Source organism: Tribolium castaneum, chromosome 1 (assembly GCF_031307605.1).
Source record: "Tribolium castaneum strain GA2 chromosome 1, icTriCast1.1, whole genome shotgun sequence".
Taxonomy (NCBI): Eukaryota; Metazoa; Arthropoda; class Insecta; order Coleoptera; family Tenebrionidae; genus Tribolium; species Tribolium castaneum.
In genome coordinates, this window is record NC_087394.1 from 7,365,554 (window position 1) to 7,386,716 (window position 21,163).

Consider the following 21,163-nt stretch of genomic DNA (forward strand, 5'->3'; position numbering starts at 1 on the left):
AATTGTTCTTTGGTATTTTTGTTTTTCATCTTTACTTTTTTACTTCTCTTCAACATTATTACATATTTTTTTACATATGTTTTTTACATTTTTTACATATACATAAGTCAAGTTAAAACAGCTATTCCTATAGTAATTGTTCTTTGGTATTTTTGTTTTTCATCTTTACTTTTTTACTTCTCTTCAACATTATTACATATTTTTTTACATATGTTTTTTACATTTTTTTACATATACATAAGTCAAGTTAAAACAGCTATTCCTTTAGTAATTGTTCTTTGGTATTTTTGTTTTTCATCTTTACTTCTTTACTTTTCTTCAACATTATTACATATTTTTTACATATGTTTTTTACATTTTTTTACATATACATAAGTCAAGTATTTTTGTTTTTCATCTTTACTTTTTTACTTTTCTTCAACATTATTACATATTTTTTTACATATGTTTTTTACATATACATAAGTCAAGTTAAAACAGCTATTCCTATAATAATTGTTCTTTGGTATTTTTGTTTTTCATCTTCAATTTTTTACTTTTCTTCAACATTATTACATATTTTTTTACATTTTTTTACATATACATAAGTCAAGTTAAAACAGCTATTCCTATAATAATTGTTCTTTGGTATTTTTGTTTTTCATCTTTACTTTTTTACTTTTCTTCAACATTATTACATATTTTTTTACATATGTTTTTTACATTTTTTTACATATACATAAGTCAAGTTAAAACAGCTATTCCTATAGTAATTGTTCTTTGGTAGTCTTGTTTTTCATCTTTACTTTTTTACTTTTCTTCAACATTATTTTATATTTTTTTGCATGTTTTTTTTACATTTTTTTACATATACATAAGTCAAGTTAAAACAGCTATTCCTATAGTAATTGTTCTTTCGTATTTTTGTTTTTCATCTTTACTTTTTTATTTTTCTTCAACATTATTACATATTTTTTTGCATATGTTTTTTACATTTTTTTACATATACATAAGTCAAGTAAAAAACAGCTACTCCCATAGTAATTGTTCTTTGGTATTTTTGTTTTTCATCTTTACTTTTTTACTTTTCTTCAACATTATTACATATTTTTTTACATATGTTTTTTACACTTTTTTACATATACATAAGTCAAGTAAAAACAGATATTCCCATAGTAATTGTTCTTTGGTATTTTTGTTTTTCATCTTTACTTCTGTACTTTTCTTCAACATTATTACATATTTTTTTACATATGTTTTTTACACTTTTTTACATATACATAAGTCAAGTAAAAACAGATATTCCCATAGTAATTGTTCTTTGGTATTTTTGTTTTTCATCTTTACTTTTTTACTTTTCTTCAACATTATTACATATTTTTTTACATGTACATAAGTCAAGTAAAAACAGCTATTCCTATAGTAATTGTTCTTTGGTATTTTTGTTTTTCATCTTTACTTCTGTACTTTTCTTCAACATTATTACATATTTTTTTACATATGTTTTTTACACTTTTTTACATATACATAAGTCAAGTAAAAACAGATATTCCCATAGTAATTGTTCTTTGGTATTTTTGTTTTTCATCTTTACTTTTTTACTTTTCTTCAACATTATTTTATATTTTTTTGCATGTTTTTTTTACATTTTTTTACATATACATAAGTCAAGTTAAAACAGCTATTCCTATAGTAATTGTTCTTTCGTATTTTTGTTTTTCATCTTTACTTTTTTATTTTTCTTCAACATTATTACATATTTTTTTACATGTACATAAGTCAAGTAAAAACAGCTATTCCTATAGTAATTGTTCTTTGGTATTTTTGTTTTTCATCTTTACTTTTTTACTTCTCTTCAACATTATTACATATTTTTTTACATATGTTTTTTACACTTTTTTACATATACATAAGTCAAGTAAAAACAGATATTCCCATAGTAATTGTTCTTTGGTATTTTTGTTTTTCATCTTTACTTTTTTACTTTTCTTCAACATTATTACATATTTTTTTACATGTACATAAGTCAAGTAAAAACAGCTATTCCTATAGTAATTGTTCTTTGGTATTTTTGTTTTTCATCTTTACTTCTGTACTTTTCTTCAACATTATTACATATTTTTTTACATATGTTTTTTACACTTTTTTACATATACATAAGTCAAGTAAAAACAGATATTCCCATAGTAATTGTTCTTTGGTATTTTTGTTTTTCATCTTTACTTTTTTACTTTTCTTCAACATTATTTTATATTTTTTTGCATGTTTTTTTTACATTTTTTTACATATACATAAGTCAAGTTAAAACAGCTATTCCTATAGTAATTGTTCTTTCGTATTTTTGTTTTTCATCTTTACTTTTTTATTTTTCTTCAACATTATTACATATTTTTTTACATGTACATAAGTCAAGTTAAAACAGCTATTCCTATAGTAATTGTTCTTTGGTAGTCTTGTTTTTCATCTTTACTTTTTTACTTTTCTTCAACATTATTTTATATTTTTTTGCATGTTTTTTTTACATTTTTTTACATATACATAAGTCAAGTTAAAACAGCTATTCCTATAGTAATTGTTCTTTCGTATTTTTGTTTTTCATCTTTACTTTTTTATTTTTCTTCAACATTATTACATATTTTTTTGCATATGTTTTTTACATTTTTTTACATATACATAAGTCAAGTAAAAAACAGCTACTCCCATAGTAATTGTTCTTTGGTATTTTTGTTTTTCATCTTTACTTTTTTACTTTTCTTCAACATTATTACATATTTTTTTACATATGTTTTTTACACTTTTTTACATATACATAAGTCAAGTAAAAACAGATATTCCCATAGTAATTGTTCTTTGGTATTTTTGTTTTTCATCTTTACTTCTGTACTTTTCTTCAACATTATTACATATTTTTTTACATATGTTTTTTACACTTTTTTACATATACATAAGTCAAGTAAAAACAGATATTCCCATAGTAATTGTTCTTTGGTATTTTTGTTTTTCATCTTTACTTTTTTACTTTTCTTCAACATTATTACATATTTTTTTACATGTACATAAGTCAAGTAAAAACAGCTATTCCTATAGTAATTGTTCTTTGGTATTTTTGTTTTTCATCTTTACTTCTGTACTTTTCTTCAACATTATTACATATTTTTTTACATATGTTTTTTACACTTTTTTACATATACATAAGTCAAGTAAAAACAGATATTCCCATAGTAATTGTTCTTTGGTATTTTTGTTTTTCATCTTTACTTTTTTACTTTTCTTCAACATTATTTTATATTTTTTTGCATGTTTTTTTTACATTTTTTTACATATACATAAGTCAAGTTAAAACAGCTATTCCTATAGTAATTGTTCTTTCGTATTTTTGTTTTTCATCTTTACTTTTTTATTTTTCTTCAACATTATTACATATTTTTTTGCATATGTTTTTTACATTTTTTTACATATACATAAGTCAAGTAAAAAACAGCTACTCCCATAGTAATTGTTCTTTGGTATTTTTGTTTTTCATCTTTACTTTTTTACTTTTCTTCAACATTATTACATATTTTTTTACATATGTTTTTTACACTTTTTTACATATACATAAGTCAAGTAAAAACAGATATTCCCATAGTAATTGTTCTTTGGTATTTTTGTTTTTCATCTTTACTTCTGTACTTTTCTTCAACATTATTACATATTTTTTTACATATGTTTTTTACACTTTTTTACATATACATAAGTCAAGTAAAAACAGATATTCCCATAGTAATTGTTCTTTGGTATTTTTGTTTTTCATCTTTACTTTTTTACTTTTCTTCAACATTATTACATATTTTTTTACATGTACATAAGTCAAGTAAAAACAGCTATTCCTATAGTAATTGTTCTTTGGTATTTTTGTTTTTCATCTTTACTTCTGTACTTTTCTTCAACATTATTACATATTTTTTTACATATGTTTTTTACACTTTTTTACATATACATAAGTCAAGTAAAAACAGATATTCCCATAGTAATTGTTCTTTGGTATTTTTGTTTTTCATCTTTACTTTTTTACTTTTCTTCAACATTATTTTATATTTTTTTGCATGTTTTTTTTACATTTTTTTACATATACATAAGTCAAGTTAAAACAGCTATTCCTATAGTAATTGTTCTTTCGTATTTTTGTTTTTCATCTTTACTTTTTTATTTTTCTTCAACATTATTACATATTTTTTTACATGTACATAAGTCAAGTAAAAACAGCTATTCCTATAGTAATTGTTCTTTGGTATTTTTGTTTTTCATCTTTACTTTTTTACTTCTCTTCAACATTATTACATATTTTTTTACATATGTTTTTTACATTTTTTACATATACATAAGTCAAGTTAAAACAGCTATTCCTATAGTAATTGTTCTTTGGTATTTTTGTTTTTCATCTTTACTTTTTTACTTCTCTTCAACATTATTACATATTTTTTTACATATGTTTTTTACATTTTTTTACATATACATAAGTCAAGTTAAAACAGCTATTCCTTTAGTAATTGTTCTTTGGTATTTTTGTTTTTCATCTTTACTTCTTTACTTTTCTTCAACATTATTACATATTTTTTACATATGTTTTTTACATTTTTTTACATATACATAAGTCAAGTATTTTTGTTTTTCATCTTTACTTTTTTACTTTTCTTCAACATTATTACATATTTTTTTACATATGTTTTTTACATATACATAAGTCAAGTTAAAACAGCTATTCCTATAATAATTGTTCTTTGGTATTTTTGTTTTTCATCTTCAATTTTTTACTTTTCTTCAACATTATTACATATTTTTTTACATTTTTTTACATATACATAAGTCAAGTTAAAACAGCTATTCCTATAATAATTGTTCTTTGGTATTTTTGTTTTTCATCTTTACTTTTTTACTTTTCTTCAACATTATTACATATTTTTTTACATATGTTTTTTACATTTTTTTACATATACATAAGTCAAGTTAAAACAGCTATTCCTATAGTAATTGTTCTTTGGTAGTCTTGTTTTTCATCTTTACTTTTTTACTTTTCTTCAACATTATTTTATATTTTTTGCATGTTTTTTTTACATTTTTTTACATATACATAAGTCAAGTTAAAACAGCTATTCCTATAGTAATTGTTCTTTCGTATTTTTGTTTTTCATCTTTACTTTTTTATTTTTCTTCAACATTATTACATATTTTTTTGCATATGTTTTTTACATTTTTTTACATATACATAAGTCAAGTAAAAAACAGCTACTCCCATAGTAATTGTTCTTTGGTATTTTTGTTTTTCATCTTTACTTTTTTACTTTTCTTCAACATTATTACATATTTTTTTACATATGTTTTTTACACTTTTTTACATATACATAAGTCAAGTAAAAACAGATATTCCCATAGTAATTGTTCTTTGGTATTTTTGTTTTTCATCTTTACTTCTGTACTTTTCTTCAACATTATTACATATTTTTTTACATATGTTTTTTACACTTTTTTACATATACATAAGTCAAGTAAAAACAGATATTCCCATAGTAATTGTTCTTTGGTATTTTTGTTTTTCATCTTTACTTTTTTACTTTTCTTCAACATTATTACATATTTTTTTACATATGTTTTTATTACATTTTTTTACATATACATAAGTCAAGTAAAAACAGCTATTCCTATGGTAATTTTTCTTTGGTATTTTTGTTTTTCATTTTTACTTTTTTACTTTTCTTCAACATTATTACATATTTTTTACATATGTTTTTTACATTTTTTTACATATACATAAGTCAAGTAAAAAACAGCTATTCCTATAGTAATTGTTCTTTGGTATTTTTGTTTTTCATCTTTCTTTTTTACTTCTCTTCAACATTATTACATATTTTTTTACATATGTTTTTTACATTTTTTTACATATACATAAGTCAAGTAAAAACAGCTATTCCTATAGTAATTATTCTTTGGTAATCTTGTTTTTCATCTTTACTTTTTTACTTTTCTTCAACATTATTTTATATTTTTTTGCATGTTTTTTTACATTTTTTTACATATACATATGTCAAGTTAAAACAGCTATTCCTATAGTAATTGTTCTTTGGTATTTTTGTTTTTCATCTTTCTTTTTTACTTCTCTTCATCATTATTACATATTTTTTTACATATGTTTTTTACATTTTTTACATATACATAAGTCAAGTAAAAACAGCTATTCCCATAGTAATTGTTCTTTGGTATTTTTGTTTTTCATCTTTACTTTTTTACTTTTCTTCAACATTATTTCATATTGTTTTACATATGTTTTTTACATTTTTTTACATATACATAAGTCAAGTTAAAACAGCTATTCCTATAGTAATTGTTCTTTGGTATTTTTGTTTTTCATCTTTACTTTTTTACTTTTCTTCAACATTATTACATATTTTTTTACATATGTTTTTTACATTTTTTTACATATACATAAGTCAAGTAAAAACAGCTATTCCCATAGTAATTGTTCTTTGGTATTTTTGTTTTTCATCTTTACTTTTTTACGTTTCTTCAACATTATTACATATTATTTTATATTTATTCTTTAATATTTTCTCTCTGCATGCAGTTATTTTTGCGTGTAAATTTTATAATTTATATTTTGTTTTATTTTTGATTACTATTATTATTATTATTATTATTAATATTTGTCAAAACTTACGAATTCTTTTTTCCACCAACTTTGGCTCCTTTGCCTAAAACCCTTTCCACCAGTGACTTGCTAATAGACGAAGGAGTAGTTGTGTCAGAGTTTGAAACGGAAGCACTGCCATCTTCATGAATTTTCAACTGTTTTTCAAGTTCTTCAATTCCTCCAGCTTTCTTGATAAGATCGAGCAATTCCTTAATAACCTTAGGATCTTCTTCCGAATTTTTATTCTCTTCAACATCGTCTTCATATTCATACTCGTCCTAAAATCACGTTGTTATTAATTAATTAAAGAAAAACAAAAAAAATGGTTTCGTACATCGTAAGCTTCAGTTGTGGTCGAAGTCCGAAAAACTGTAGTTCGACTTGTGGCCGCTGTAATTTTAGGTGGTACTCTTGCGGTTGATGTTTTCAAAGTACTGGCCTCTGTTGTGGTTGTTGTAGTTGTGGTCGTTGTGGCCTTTGATAGTTTTTTATTGCACAGAACATTGCGAGTGTAATCACAAGAATCAGCCGCTTTGTTGAAATACAGACCTGTTTTTTAATTATAATTTATGTTATTTGAAACAAAATACTGAGGTAAAACCAACCTGCTGGACAGGTAAACAAATGGGCAACGATTCCAAGCTCTCCAGGCCCGCTGAGACACCAGTAATACTTTTTACAGTCTTTAGGGTGTGGGTAGAAACCTTCATCTTCACATTTGAAACCTGCCAAAAAAATTTGTAATAATTATTATTGATTTATTTATTTATTGTTGTGATGCAAATATTTAAAATAAAAACAGTGACTAATACAAACCTCCGCCCAGATCTGGCGTTGAGGGTGGGGCAGGTGTTGTATAACTGGGTGTAACTAATTCTAAACTACTGTAAACTGGCCCTTCTGTTGTTCTTCGGCTTTCCTTCCTGTGGGATTTTGATTGGCTGTTTGAAAGTTCTTCCGATTTGGTTTTAATTCTGTTGCGTCTTCTGGACACAATAGAACTTGTACTTTTCTTTTTTTCGCTATTTTCGTCAGTTGATTTGGATGAAGATTGGGTCCTGTTTCTCGTTTTTGTTTTGATTGGCTTGGTTGGGGGTGAAACCAAATTCTCGTCTGTCAATCTGTAATAATTTTTTGGTCATTTAGTTGGACTAAAAATAAAAATTGTTTATTTGAAAACCTTGTACTTAAAAAAATGTTGTATAGAGTGGCAGAAAAATACAAAATTTTAAAATTTTTAGAGGCAAAAATGTTTTTTCTGATGGGAAAAAATTAGTTTTACTTTGATTTCTTCTCCGAATTTCAGTTAGGGGCTGAGATACTGAGATACTGTAATTTTAATAATTACAAAAAATAATTGTTAATTACAATTTTGTATTAATAATTAATAATTATTATTACTTAAAGCAAATATTACGTCTGTGTGTAAAATTTCGACTTGAAACTTTCGGACGTTAATAAATTCTTTGTGATTATGTTTATAACAACTGTTAATTGTTTATAAATTCATACAGTGAGCGAAAAATTAGATATGGAATTTTATTGAAACAGAAAATAGTTCATTTTACAAAAATACTCGAACAGATCAATTTATTTTTTTTAATATACAACGCAAAATACAAAACATTTCACCTTTTGGTTTTTTAGGAATAATGTCTCATGGAATTTTTTTTGGATTTTTTTTTAATTATGTAAATAGCAATACCGAAATATTAAATGAAGTGTATCTATTAATAATAAAGTATATATTAACATAAAAACAAACATAAAAATACAATTATTGTGATATTTTGTTAAAAAATAAATTGATTAATTAATTTTAAACAAAATCATATGTTTCTCACAAAATAATTTTTCTATTATTCTTATTGTCTTATTTTTCCTTCTTTATAATTTTATTAAATGGAATTAGATATTTTTTTATTTTTCTTCAATCACATTGTTATTTTTTTTTCTCATTTATTGTCTGGGCCAAAACCTTAATCAGCTTTTGTTAAAAATGGACCAAATTTTGTTAATTTTGTTATCGTATTTTTTATTTTTTTTTCTTGTTGTAACTAATTATATTGTAACTATTCTACTGCCACAAATAAATTATTATTATTATTATTATTATTATTATTATTATTATTATTATCATTATTATTATTATTATTATTCACAGTGATTTTATTTTATTAACTTTTTTTTCTTAAAAATATTTTCTTATTGAAAAACAGTTGGATATTTATTTAGTTTAGAAGAGAAAATTGTCTTACGTTTTTACTTCAAACAGACTAAAAATTTGAATTTAAAAATATTTATTTAAATTATTTTTTTTGTTAAATGTTAAAGTTTTATTGTATTTTCATCCATTTTCCTTTTTTACAATAGGTGATGGGGATAAAAGCTCAAATAGGTCCTAATTTTGTCTCAAATTGTATTCATAAGCTACATGTTTCGACCAAGAATTATATGGCCATCTTCAGACTTAGGTTATTGGTTACAAATAAACCCTGTGAAGTAATTAAAATAGGTTAATTATTCAGTGTTAATTTCAGGCTAATTTTTAGTTTTCACAAAACGCTGATGTATAGAAAACGGGAAAAGACCTGCTGTTAGTAGTTATACAATGTGTTTTTAAATGATTTTCACCTTGTTAACTTTGAAATTGGTTTGTAAAAAAATTTGTGCCGCTCTATTCAAATGAATTCTCTGTCAAGAAATGTCAAAACTGTCAGTTGTGAAATACGCAAATTGTCAATTAACTGATTTTAAAAAATTTATTAAAATGCAAATAAATGTTTCACTGTACAAGAAAACACTTTTATTATCAAAGCTTATTTCCGAATTGGAGATTTAATAAATGAACAATGATAATATTTGGTGACTAAATGCCTGTCATTACAGAAATAAAGCGGCATTTCTGATTTTACATGAGAAATTCACAGACGACTAGATGAGAGTCATTTAAAAACACATTATACATAACATCATACATCAATACATCATACATCAAAATCATAAGAAATAACATTAACAAAAGGTCAACAAAAAAAGATCTATCTATATATCTAGGTATAAAAAAAATTAGGGGCTTTTTTAAGGAAACAAAATATTTTCAGTTTTAATAAGTTTTTTATAGTTTTTTGTCACATTCGTAAATATTTTTTTGTGGAAAAATGTTAGGTAAATAACTGCTGCCGACCACTCTATTATTCGCGAAAATTACGTACGTATGCAAAATTTTAGTTAGTTCGGATGAACTGAATAAAAGTTTCAAAAATAGAAAAATACATACCCATAGGCTGAAATTAACGCTTCTTTTGCTGCTTCGATAATAGGGTAAGGTTTCCCGTGGCAATTTCCCCTAAAATCGTCGTTATCAATCGACCAAAACATTATCCCACCAAGGCCTTTCTCTGCCACATATTCGGCTTTTTTCCTTGCAATTTTATCATCGTCATATCCCACCCATTGGTTGTCCTTGAAGGCGTACGGACCCATGGCGTCTGGATTTGGTTGGACTACTTCCCAGTTCTGGGTTTTAATGTACTCGCAGACCTCGTAGTAGGCCAAATAACCATTTTCTCTTGTTGCTTCACCCATATCTCCAGGCCCATCAGCTGGTGCTCCAATTTCGTTGGCATCTGGGTTAAATAAAGTGTAAGAGCGGCCGTAAGTTGGTATTCCTAGGACAAGTTTGCTAGGATCGGCTCCTTTTTTCAAGTAGTGTTGAATCGTGTAGTCCTAAATAATTGATTAATCAGTTATTAAAAAATCGTGATATATATCAGGATTTTTTTACTAACAATGTTAAGTTCCGTATCGTAATTATATTCAGAGGGTTCTTCAAGTGGGTAAAGTGGGGCATGGTGGTTAACAGCCGGTTCGAAGGCAGAGTGGTAATCGTAACTCAAAATATTCATCCAATCGAGGTACCTGGTCAATAAATTAGTTTAAAAAAATATTTTTTAGAAAAATTCTAAAAATTTATTACTTGGTGAGTTTGGGTACATCGTATCCTTTGTTAATGTACTCAATTCCTGCAGGAACTGCCATTGTCAGAAGTAATCTCGGTCTTCCTGTTTTTTCCGATTCTCGGTCAAATTCTTCCCGAAGTTCCTATAACCGGTTACCATTATATATACAGGGTCTTTTTTTAAAAGAAGCCACATTGGATATCTCAGAAAATAAAGTAAAATTTTGAAAATCCCAAGACCTGTCAATTTTATCGACCTTTTGGCGTATTTTTGCAATTTGTAGGACTTACCATCTGTTCATAATTTTACATGGTAATACCTCAAATCAAGGGTATTTTGACCAGCAATTCTATTCTCTCTGTGTATGTGTCTAGTTTTTTGAATTTCGTTTAGTTCTTAATTTTTACTAAAGTTATGCAGACCTATCTCGTTCACAAGTTCTCTAAAAATACAAGAAAACTAATCAAACAACCATTTTTTGTTTGACAGTTTTGTGAGGTAGATTTTATCAAGATATTTTTTTCAACAAGCATTTAATTTAAAATAGTGAAAGCATGCAGACCTAGATCTATCACTATCACAAGATCTTTAAAAAAGGCAAGAAAATTAATCAAACATCAAAAGATATTTTTAAAGCACTTTTAAAATAGTGAAAGCATCCTTTGAGAGAAGGTCAAAAAAATTTTTTAGTTTGTTTGCAAAATTTAATTTGTCACTAAATTTAGCCTGTTTCACTCACTTGAATAAAAACGATTTATTGTGGATAATTTTTTATTGCTTAAAAACGAAAAAACCTCTTGAAAAGTGGCTAAAAACGGCTCATTGTAGCCGAAAACATCGATTCATGAGAAAAACAAACTGAAAACGCCTTTTTATAGCTTAAATGAATGGTTTATGTACTAGTTTAGAAAAAAAAACGATTTATTTTCTAACTTCTAACTTCTTGCTTAAAAACAAGGAAATTCTTATAAAAGTCTAAAAATGTCTTATCCTTTAGCTTTATGTGATAGTTTTAATGAAAACGGCTTATTTCGGGCGATTTTTGCTTAGAACTCGCTCAGAATTAATTTTTGAATGAGATATTATTTATTTTACGAGATTTAGTCAAAAAACGTATAAAATACACAAAAATAAATTGAAATTATAATTGCTTTAGTTGATTTTTGTGCGAAATTGATTGCCTCAAACATAAACCAAAAATAAACACAAAATTTGGTTATTCCTAAAAGTGATGTTACCCTTACCTTTTCAAATCACCTAGCTAAAGAACACGAAATTTCGATGAGTAGTTAGATCGCAAGTAATTTAATTTAGCTTAATTTAACTCGAAAAAATTCGCAGCAGAAACATTTTTTTAAATTTTTTTAATTTTAAGATTTCGCTAGAGAAGCTCAAAAAAGCACCAAGTTAAGTTAGTTATTATAATTAGTTATTATAATTATTAGTTATTAGTTATTAATTATAATTAGTTATTATAATTAATTTTTTTTCGAATGTTTTAGCAGGTTTCTGCTCAGAAACCTAATTATTGCGCAAAATTTTGTTAAGAGTAAACCAAAAATTGTATCCTTTTTGTGTTTTCCGTGGGTTTACTGGAAAATTACGAAATTTGATCCAAATTGAAGTTATTTCGCTTAATTTTCCAAGGTTTAACTTTATTTGATTTGCTTCACTCCATTTATTTGGTTTTGAGTGAAATTCCCTATATTTAATCCGAAAAATTGTAGCAATTGGTCAAAAAATCGTTTATTTTTATATTTTTCATGCAAGTAAACATGTGTTCGAAGTTATATTCTCAGTTTTTTTGTGGGAAACAAAATTGAAAATGACGAATGTTTCAATTGCATCGAATTTGATATTTTCTTATATTTTTTAGGTCAAGACTCATTTTTGCAAAATAAAAATCACAAAATAAATGTAAATTTATGATAGTTTTTCTCGATCTATCTCAAGCGAAATTTAGTCAATGTAACTGAAAAACCAGGACATTTGGTCAAAAATCAAGTTTTTGAGTTAAAATTTTAAGTTTAGAGATGTCGCTATAACAAACCGAAAAATCACCAAATTAAATCAAAAATTACATAATTTTTGACTTTTTTGAGAGTTTAGCACCATTTTTGAGCAAGAAACAAAATATTCGCAAAATTTTAACAATAATAATAATATAATTTATTTACAACAGACTTATTAATCTAAAGTGGACAAGTAACAATACAATATACCAAAAAAGAACAAAATTGAGACTAGAAGCTTGATCTTTACAGTTTTAGTTTGAAAATTATTGAAGAAAATATCTAAATCTATTGTAATATTATTATATAATTTAAAACATTTAAAAAGTGAAGAATTCAGATGATGAAAGGTAATAGGGGTGGAAAAATAAAATGTAAGAGAATTTCGGTTGTTAGCTTTAGGTACTACAATGTTCACTTGATCCAGAAGATCAAAGAAATTTATTCAAACCAAACCAAAGAATCAACAAAATTAGGTCAAAATAAATTATTTTTGCTTTTTTTGAATACTTAACTAAAAGTTTATTCCTTTTTGTCTCTTGAAAAATTCACAAAAACTTGCTGAAAAAATAGAAAAGAGAAACTGAAATTAAAAAGAGTCGAAAAATCACGGTTTTTTTTCTCGCTTGAGATATGCAAGTGAGCTCATTTAAAATGTACTGCACCAAAAAGTATGTCGGAATTTTCACATTTTCGTTTATATTTTGATATCCAAAGTGGTTCATTTAAAAAATCGCCCATGTTATTTAGTTTAAAATTATTGAAAATTACGTCAACATGGACATGCTCATTAGCTATTATGGTTTCTGCTTAGTAAGCATAAAATTACAATAAATCGACGATTTACGACTTTTCCTTCATGGGAATAACAAACCTGGACTAATTGGGCGTAGTTGTCTTTATCTCTTGATTTTCCCCCATCTCGGAAGCTCGGATATTCCCAGTCCAGATCAAGACCATCGAAGTGATTTTGTCTCAAAAACTTGATGGCGTTTTTGATCAGTTCTTTTCGCCTTTCAGGGTTTGCCACCATTGGAGAAAATCTGGAAGAACCTTCGTTCCAGCCACCAATGGCTAGCATTGTCTTTAAGTTCTTGTTGTATGTCTTCAATCCGGTGAATTTTGCATAACCACCTTTAAAATAAAATAGGCGAAAGTTTAGTTTAATTTTGCAACGCGTTTATTAATTTTCGAGATATGTGTGCATTTTGATTATCTACATACTTGAGAGTGAACGATTATGTAATTTTTAAGTTACTTTCGTTACAGTCTAGTAAGTTTTGCGGAATTTCAAGTTAGCGAGAACATAATGAAGATGGCAATATTTCATATTTTATAATAAATAAATGGCTTACATAATTTATTAATTTATTAATACAATGGTGTTTTGAAATTAATTTGGTGTGCGTTTGTGATTTCCGGGTTTAAACTATTAAAAAAAAAAACGTTTCACTTCATTTAAAATAATGTGAATATCGTAAAAAATATTTTTTTCTCTATGCATGCGAATTTTTTCATAATTTTTTACTCGAAATTTTATTACTCCTAGTGTAATTGTTATAAAAAACAAGAACAAGGCTTAAATAAATGTTTAAATAAATTACGTTTTTGAATTATTATTGAATTATTGAATTAATAAATTATTTTTAGGGCATAATGAAGTACATACTTAATGAATTAATTTTAAGGAATAATAGAAAAATTCTAAAATCACAGACACAGAGAAAAATATAAAGTTTTTAATAGCAACACTTTTTCTGTGTAATTATTAGTTTTCGAGACAGTGAAAATATACTTTAGTAGACTCACCCTGTAAGATACATTTTTTTCATATCAACTTGTGAAAATTGAATTTCTCAGGCTATATCTTAATGATTTCATTATTAGAAATTTAATTTTATCTTTTTTATGTTTTGTTACATAACTTGATCTAGATTTAAATTCGATATGTTTTAAATATTTTTTTGCAGAACATATTAATTTAAATGCAACCTTGTACTTGCTTTACCTTAATTTGTCAATATACAAGGTAAGTCTGTTAAAAGTATTATACTATATTTTCACTGTATCTCAAAAACAAATAATAACACAGAACAGAAATTCGCGTATTCTAGTAAATACTTTTTTGTGATTTTTTCAGAATTCCTTATAATTAAAATTAAATAAAACTAAATGATTTTACAATAAAAAAAATATTATTTCTTAAGTCATTCTAACACAAAAATGTTTGTCCCAAAATACACAAAAAATGATGGTAGTACCCAAAAATAAAATAATAAGTACTTAAATAAATATTTAAAAGTTCATACAAAAGTAAACATTTAAGGACTGTTTGTTTTAGAATGACACTAGAAATCATAAAATTTGGAATAATTAACATTTATTGCAATTTATAAAGAACTAGTACCGTAAAAAAATCAGAAAAAGATTTCATGTATAAATTTTTTTTATAGGAAATGCTCTTACTGTGTAAAATTTTTGTATTTTTGAAAGATAGTAAGAAAATTATAAAGTTTTTTTTTCGGAATTACCTACGAATATTTTTTAAAACATAGTAAATTTTTTCATTGTAACAAATAATAATAATAATAATAATAAACGCTTCCCGGTTTACAATCATTTAGAAGAAGCTTCTATGTGAAAATTGAATTTTTCAGGCTATATCTTAATGATTTCATTATTAGAAATTTAATTTTTTTATGTTTTGTTACATAACTTGATCTAAATTTAAATTCAATATGTTTTAAATATTTTTTTGCAGAACATATTAATTTAAATACAAATGCCAAATGTTAAAAGTAATATACTATATTTTCACTGTATCTCAAAAACAAGTAATAACATACAGAACAGAAATCCGCGTATTCTAGTAAATACTTTTTTGTGATTTTTTCAGAATTCCTTATAATTAGTATTAAACAATACATTAATTTAAAACAAATGATATTACAAATAAAAAAATATTATTTCTCAAGTCATTCTAACACAAAAATATTTGTCCCAAAAAATGATGGTAGTACCCAAAAATAAAATAATAAGTACTTAAATAAATATTTAAAAGTTCATACAAAAGTAATCATTTTTAGAATGTTTGTTTTGGAATGACACTAGAAATCATAAAATTTGGATTAATTAACATTTATTGCAATTTATAAAGAACTAGTACTGTGAAAAAATCAGAAAAAGATTTGATGCATAAAATTTTTTTATAGGAAACGCTCTTACTGTGTGAAATTTTGGTATTTTTGAAAGATAGTGAGAAAATTATGGTTTTTTTTTTTGTAATTGCCTACGAATAATTTTTAAAACAGTAAATTTGATCATTGTAACAAATAATAATAATAATAAACGCTTCCCGGGTTACAATCATTTAGAAGAAGCTTTTTTAAATCAAAAATAAACTACTGAGCTTTCAATTTTCCTTATTATAGTTCATATTTCATAGTTCTTAGTTCATAAAATCTTTGTTTAAAAATTAAATAATATTTTCGTAATTTTACGATTTATTATTTTATTTTGATAGGAATGTAAAAAAAGGAATACCAATGCGTTTACAATTTTAATTCTGTACATAATAAAAATTTAGTATTCAAGTTAGCTTTCCTCAATCCTCTATTTTTTCTTACCATAAATCAGCGTATTTTTTTAATTATGAACATTCTAGGTCACAAAGGCACTACATTAGTGTGATCTAATAATCCAACTAGGTTTCAACTGGCTAGAAAAATTTGTTCCTAAATGTACAACTCTTAAAGACAAAGTTTTTTATCTATGCAGGTGAATTTTTTTCAGAATTCCTTTTAATTTGAATTTATTAATAAATTAATTTAAAACTCAATGATATTAAAACTGAAATGTTTTATTTCAAAAATACAAAAAAATGTAGGTAGTGCCAAAAAATAAAAAATTAAGTAGTTAAAAGTTTATACAAAAGTAATATTTTTGGGCTAGCAAGGTATTTTTAGTAGACTCACCCTGTATGTATAAAGAACTATTTTGAAAACATCATTTAGGGATCGTTTGTTTTAGAGTAATATTAGAAATTAAAAAATTTGGATTAATTTATTAATAATTAAGTATATTTAAAATATTGCAAATTTTTATTGGTATTACAAATAATAATATAAACACTTCCCGGGTTACAATCGTTTAGAGGAAGCTTATCTAAATAAAAAATTAAAAAAAACACTGAGCTTCATTTTCTCCTTATTCTTGTCTGCCACAGTTCATAAGAGCTTTGTTTGAAAATCAAATTAAAATTTCGTAATTTTACGATTTTTTTTTCTGTTATGACCCAGCGAACTGCAAAAAGAAAAACCAATATGTGTACAATTTTAATTAGGTAGTATTCAAGTTAATTTTCCTAAATCCCCTAGTTTTTCTTATTATAAAACAGCGTATTTTTTAAGTCACAAAGGCATTATATTAGTTTGTCTCAGAAATACAAAAAAATGTAGGTAGTGCCAAAAAGTTAAACAATATAAGTAATTAAATGAATATTAAAAGTCTTAAATAAAATTGATAAACATGTAAAACCGTTATTAATGATTAGATCTCTCATTGAAACTATAAATTACATTAGCTATTATTTTTTAAAGTGCATGAATAATTTATAACAGATAATTTTGAGAAATGATGCGACGTTGGCGTTTTATTGTTTTGAAACAGCTTATATTTTCAAAACATCATTTAGGAATTGTTTGTTTTTAAATGATGCTAGAAATCATAAACATTTTTTTTTCGAAAATATTTAGGAGTATATTTAAAATATCGCAGAATAATATAAACGTTTCCCTAGTTACGATCATTTAAAAGAAGTTTGTCTAAATAAAAAAATAAAAAAACGACTATATTTTCTAATTATTCTTGTCTGCTACAGTTTATAAGAGCTTAATTTGAAAATTATTCAAATTTTCGTTATTTTACGAATTATTATTTATTTTGAAGAGGATTTAAGCAAAAAAGAAATGTCAATATATGTACAACTTTAAGTAGGTACATAATAAAAATTTAGAATTCAAGTTAATTCTTCTAAAATCTCTAGTTTTTAAGTAATAAACATTCGAGGTCACAAACTGTCTACAAAAATTTGTTCCTTATGGTACAATTTTTAAAGACAAGGATTTGTATTTCATTTTTGATGAATTAAACAATTTTTTTCTTAAAGTTTTATACATACTGTAGTACAATGTGTTTTTAAATGATTCTCATCTAGTCGTCTATGTAAAATCAGAAAATACCGCTTCATAAAACTAATGATATAGGCATTTAGACATCGAATAGTTTCGAATTTGGGCACATAAGCTTCGATAATAAAAATGTTTTTTTACACAATGTAATAATTTAGTTGTGTTTTTAACAAATTTTTTTAAATTAATTGAATTTCACAATTTGACATTTATTGACAGAGGATTCAATTGAGTAGAGCGGCACATTTTTATTAACATGTACCTAAACCAATTCCAAAGTTAACTAGATGTTAGAATCATTTAAAAACACATTGTAGGAAAACTGTCTTTAATAGATGTAACAAAAGTAGATCAACACTAAATTTCTGAAAGTTGTATAATTATTAATGTTAACGGCAATATGTAATTAATTGTAATTAAAAATTGTATTGATTTCTAAGAAAATAATTTCATTGTTTCAACCTAACTACGAGTAGTGGAGAAATTAATGCCATTATGATTGAAAAATACGTTTCACTTCGTGTAGTGGAAAATAATCTGTATAGATTTATTTTTCCGATATGAATAAACAGGAACACTAGTACTATCAATTATGGGAGAATTTAGGATTCTGTGTGACACCCATTACGTTCGAAACTAATTATCGGTTTAAATTAATTATAATACTTTCTACTGTGTTTAGATTTAAATAATTCTCATTACAGTCTTTACCTTTTCTTGTGTCAGGAGAATAAAAATAAATAAATAGTAATGGAAACCTTTCTTTGGCATTTAAAGAGAAGTACAAAACAATTACCGTCAAGTAGACTTAGTGTAAGCAATGAGTCGGAAATAATGTGATGGTTTCTCTTTTAATATTCAAGCGGTTAGAGAGAAGAAATATTTGTCACAAAATTACTGGAAAGATTCAAAAAGAAATTTCAACAAAATAACAAACTCCATTCATATAATTACAAACCTCAAACAGCTTTTACTTTTTCAAGAATTCAAGCGAAACGGAATTCAGAAAAAATAAATCATAATTGAAAGAAAAATAATTTATAGCATCAAATAGATCAAAAAGTATTTAGCTGCACAATTAACACTAATTACGTCACCCTAATGAACCTAAATTCTTCGCATACCGGAATGACAAATACGACCACCAATTAATTACATAGACTATATTCAATTAGTGTAAGAACTTGCGTAAGAATTACCTTTTTCGATATCTTGGTATTTATCGAACGGCTTGAGCGTATTTTCTTTGGTAAAACCCCCGAATGCATAAATGAGATGTGTGCATAAATAGGGGTTGATATTTTGTGGGCTAAATTTTGCTGTTCCGGGCCTGTAAACTGACCAGTTCGTGTAGTAACAGACCACGCGGATCTCCTTTGAATCTGTAAAAAAAAACAATAAAAAAATGGAATTAATTTTTTCGCCGCTGTTAAAGTGTTATGCAGAAACTGCATTTGCTTGTGGTATTTTTTTGGGTGTGTTCCAAGAATGCAACCTTGGATTAATCCCGTACATGTTTCATTTGCATAAAATGGGTATAAATAATAACACCATTTAATGACAAATGATTTTATTAATATTGTTTCATAATATTGTTAGGATTATACAGGGTGAATCATTGATATCGAAATGAATCAAATGGCACTGCAAATTGGAAGTTAAATTGCACGTTCTAAAATTATTTTGCTCTATACAGGGTGTTTCATTTTTACAGTGCAGCCTCTAACATAGTTTTTTTAAATGGCACCCCCTGTATATTTGTACATATTTAAATGTGCACTTTTTAGGCTTTATAAATCAGTTTAGTTTTTGAAATTTGCTTTAACCATTCAGAAGTTATTTAATTTTTTCGACAATTTTGTGCGTCTGCAGGTACATAATTAAAAAATCGCAGTGCGCTTGGTTTTTAAGATATTGAGTGGGGATTTTGTCTGTGTGTAAACAAATGTTTGAGGTATCTTTTGGTGAGAAAACCATACATTTGCATTGTGGTATCACCTTTCTGTGACACATTCATTTTGGTAAACTTTGAAGGACCATAACTTATTTTTTTCAAATAGCACCCTCTGTATTTTATTACTGAGTATTATTCAGCATCTCATTTTACATCTTTTTCGCCTCTTTATTTTTTCCCAAAAGTTGATAGTTTCGGAGATAACTCGGTTTTTCTGAAAAATGCAAATAAAACCCCTTGGATACCAAGTATGCCATGTAAAACAATACATTCTGACATAACATCAGACTGGCGTTTTTTGTACGTGACGATTTGATTTTGTTGTGAAGATAAATTTTTCATGTAAATTGGTATTTAGGCCTTCCGTTAAAAATGAAGAAAATGTGTTTCAGGATTTTCGAAAAGTCAACCCCTAAGAGGGTTATATAAGGTGTTAAAATTTGAATAAAAATCTGTCATTTTAAAAGAGATATGAAAGTTAGATTCATGAAAATTGGTATTTAGGCTTTCCGTTAAAAATGAAGAAAATGTGTTTCAGGATTTTCGAAAAGTCAACCCCTAAGAGGATTATATAAGGTGTTAAAATTTGAATAAAAATCTGTCATTTTAAAAGAGATATTAAAGTTAGATTCATGAAAATTGGTATTTAGGCCTTCCGTTAAAAATGAAGAAAATGTGTTTCAGGATTTTCGAAAAGTCAACCCCTAAGAGGGTTATATAAGGTGTTAAAATTTGAATAAAAATCTGTCATTTTAAAAGAGATATTAAAGTTAGATTCATGAAAATTGGTATTTAGGCTTTCCGTTAAAAATGAAGAAAATGTGTTTCAGGATTTTCGAAAAGTCAACCCCTAAGAGGGTTAAATAAGGTGTTAAAATTTGAATAAAAATCTGTCATTTTAAAAGAGATATGAAAGTTAGATTCATGAAAATTGGTATTTAGGCCTTACATTAAAAATGAAAAAACACGTGTTTCAGGATTTTCGAAAAGTCAACCCCTAAGAGGGTTAAATAAGGTGTTAAAATTTGAATAAAAATCTGTCGTTTTAAAAGAGATATTAAAGTTAGATTCATGAAAATTGGTATTTAGGCCTTCCGTTAAAAATGAAGAAAATGTGTTTCAGGATTTTCGAAAAGTCAACCCCTAAGAGGGTTAAATAAGGTGATAAAATTTGAATAAAAATCTGTCATTTTAAAAGAGATATTAAAGTTAGATTCATGAAAATTGGTATTTAGGCCTTCCGTTAAAAATGAAGAAAATTTGTTTCAGGATTTTCGAAAAGTCAACCCCTAAGAGGGTTATATAAGGTGTTAAAATTTGAATAAAAATCTGTCATTTTAAAAGAGATATGAAAGTTAGATTCATGAAAATTGGTATTTAGGCCTTACATTAAAAATGAAAAA

General features: G+C 25.4%; 1 protein-coding gene across 2 annotated transcripts in view; it reads right to left on the minus strand.

The window, feature by feature from the left end:
* Positions 1-21,163, minus strand: part of Cht6 (Chitinase 6) — a 69,202-nt gene that overhangs the window by 19,297 nt on the left and 28,742 nt on the right. For both annotated transcript variants that reach the window (XM_015978560.2, XM_008193169.3), the window contains exons 3-11: positions 19,006-19,188; positions 13,492-13,751; positions 10,623-10,747; positions 10,435-10,564; positions 9,924-10,372; positions 7,460-7,764; positions 7,249-7,368; positions 6,978-7,192; positions 6,671-6,921 (exon numbers count right to left, since the gene is read on the minus strand). In XM_015978560.2, the coding sequence (XP_015834046.1) occupies positions 6,671-6,921; positions 6,978-7,192; positions 7,249-7,368; positions 7,460-7,764; positions 9,924-10,372; positions 10,435-10,564; positions 10,623-10,747; positions 13,492-13,751; positions 19,006-19,188 (2,038 nt within the window). The remainder of the gene's footprint in view (positions 1-6,670; positions 6,922-6,977; positions 7,193-7,248; positions 7,369-7,459; positions 7,765-9,923; positions 10,373-10,434; positions 10,565-10,622; positions 10,748-13,491; positions 13,752-19,005; positions 19,189-21,163) is intronic.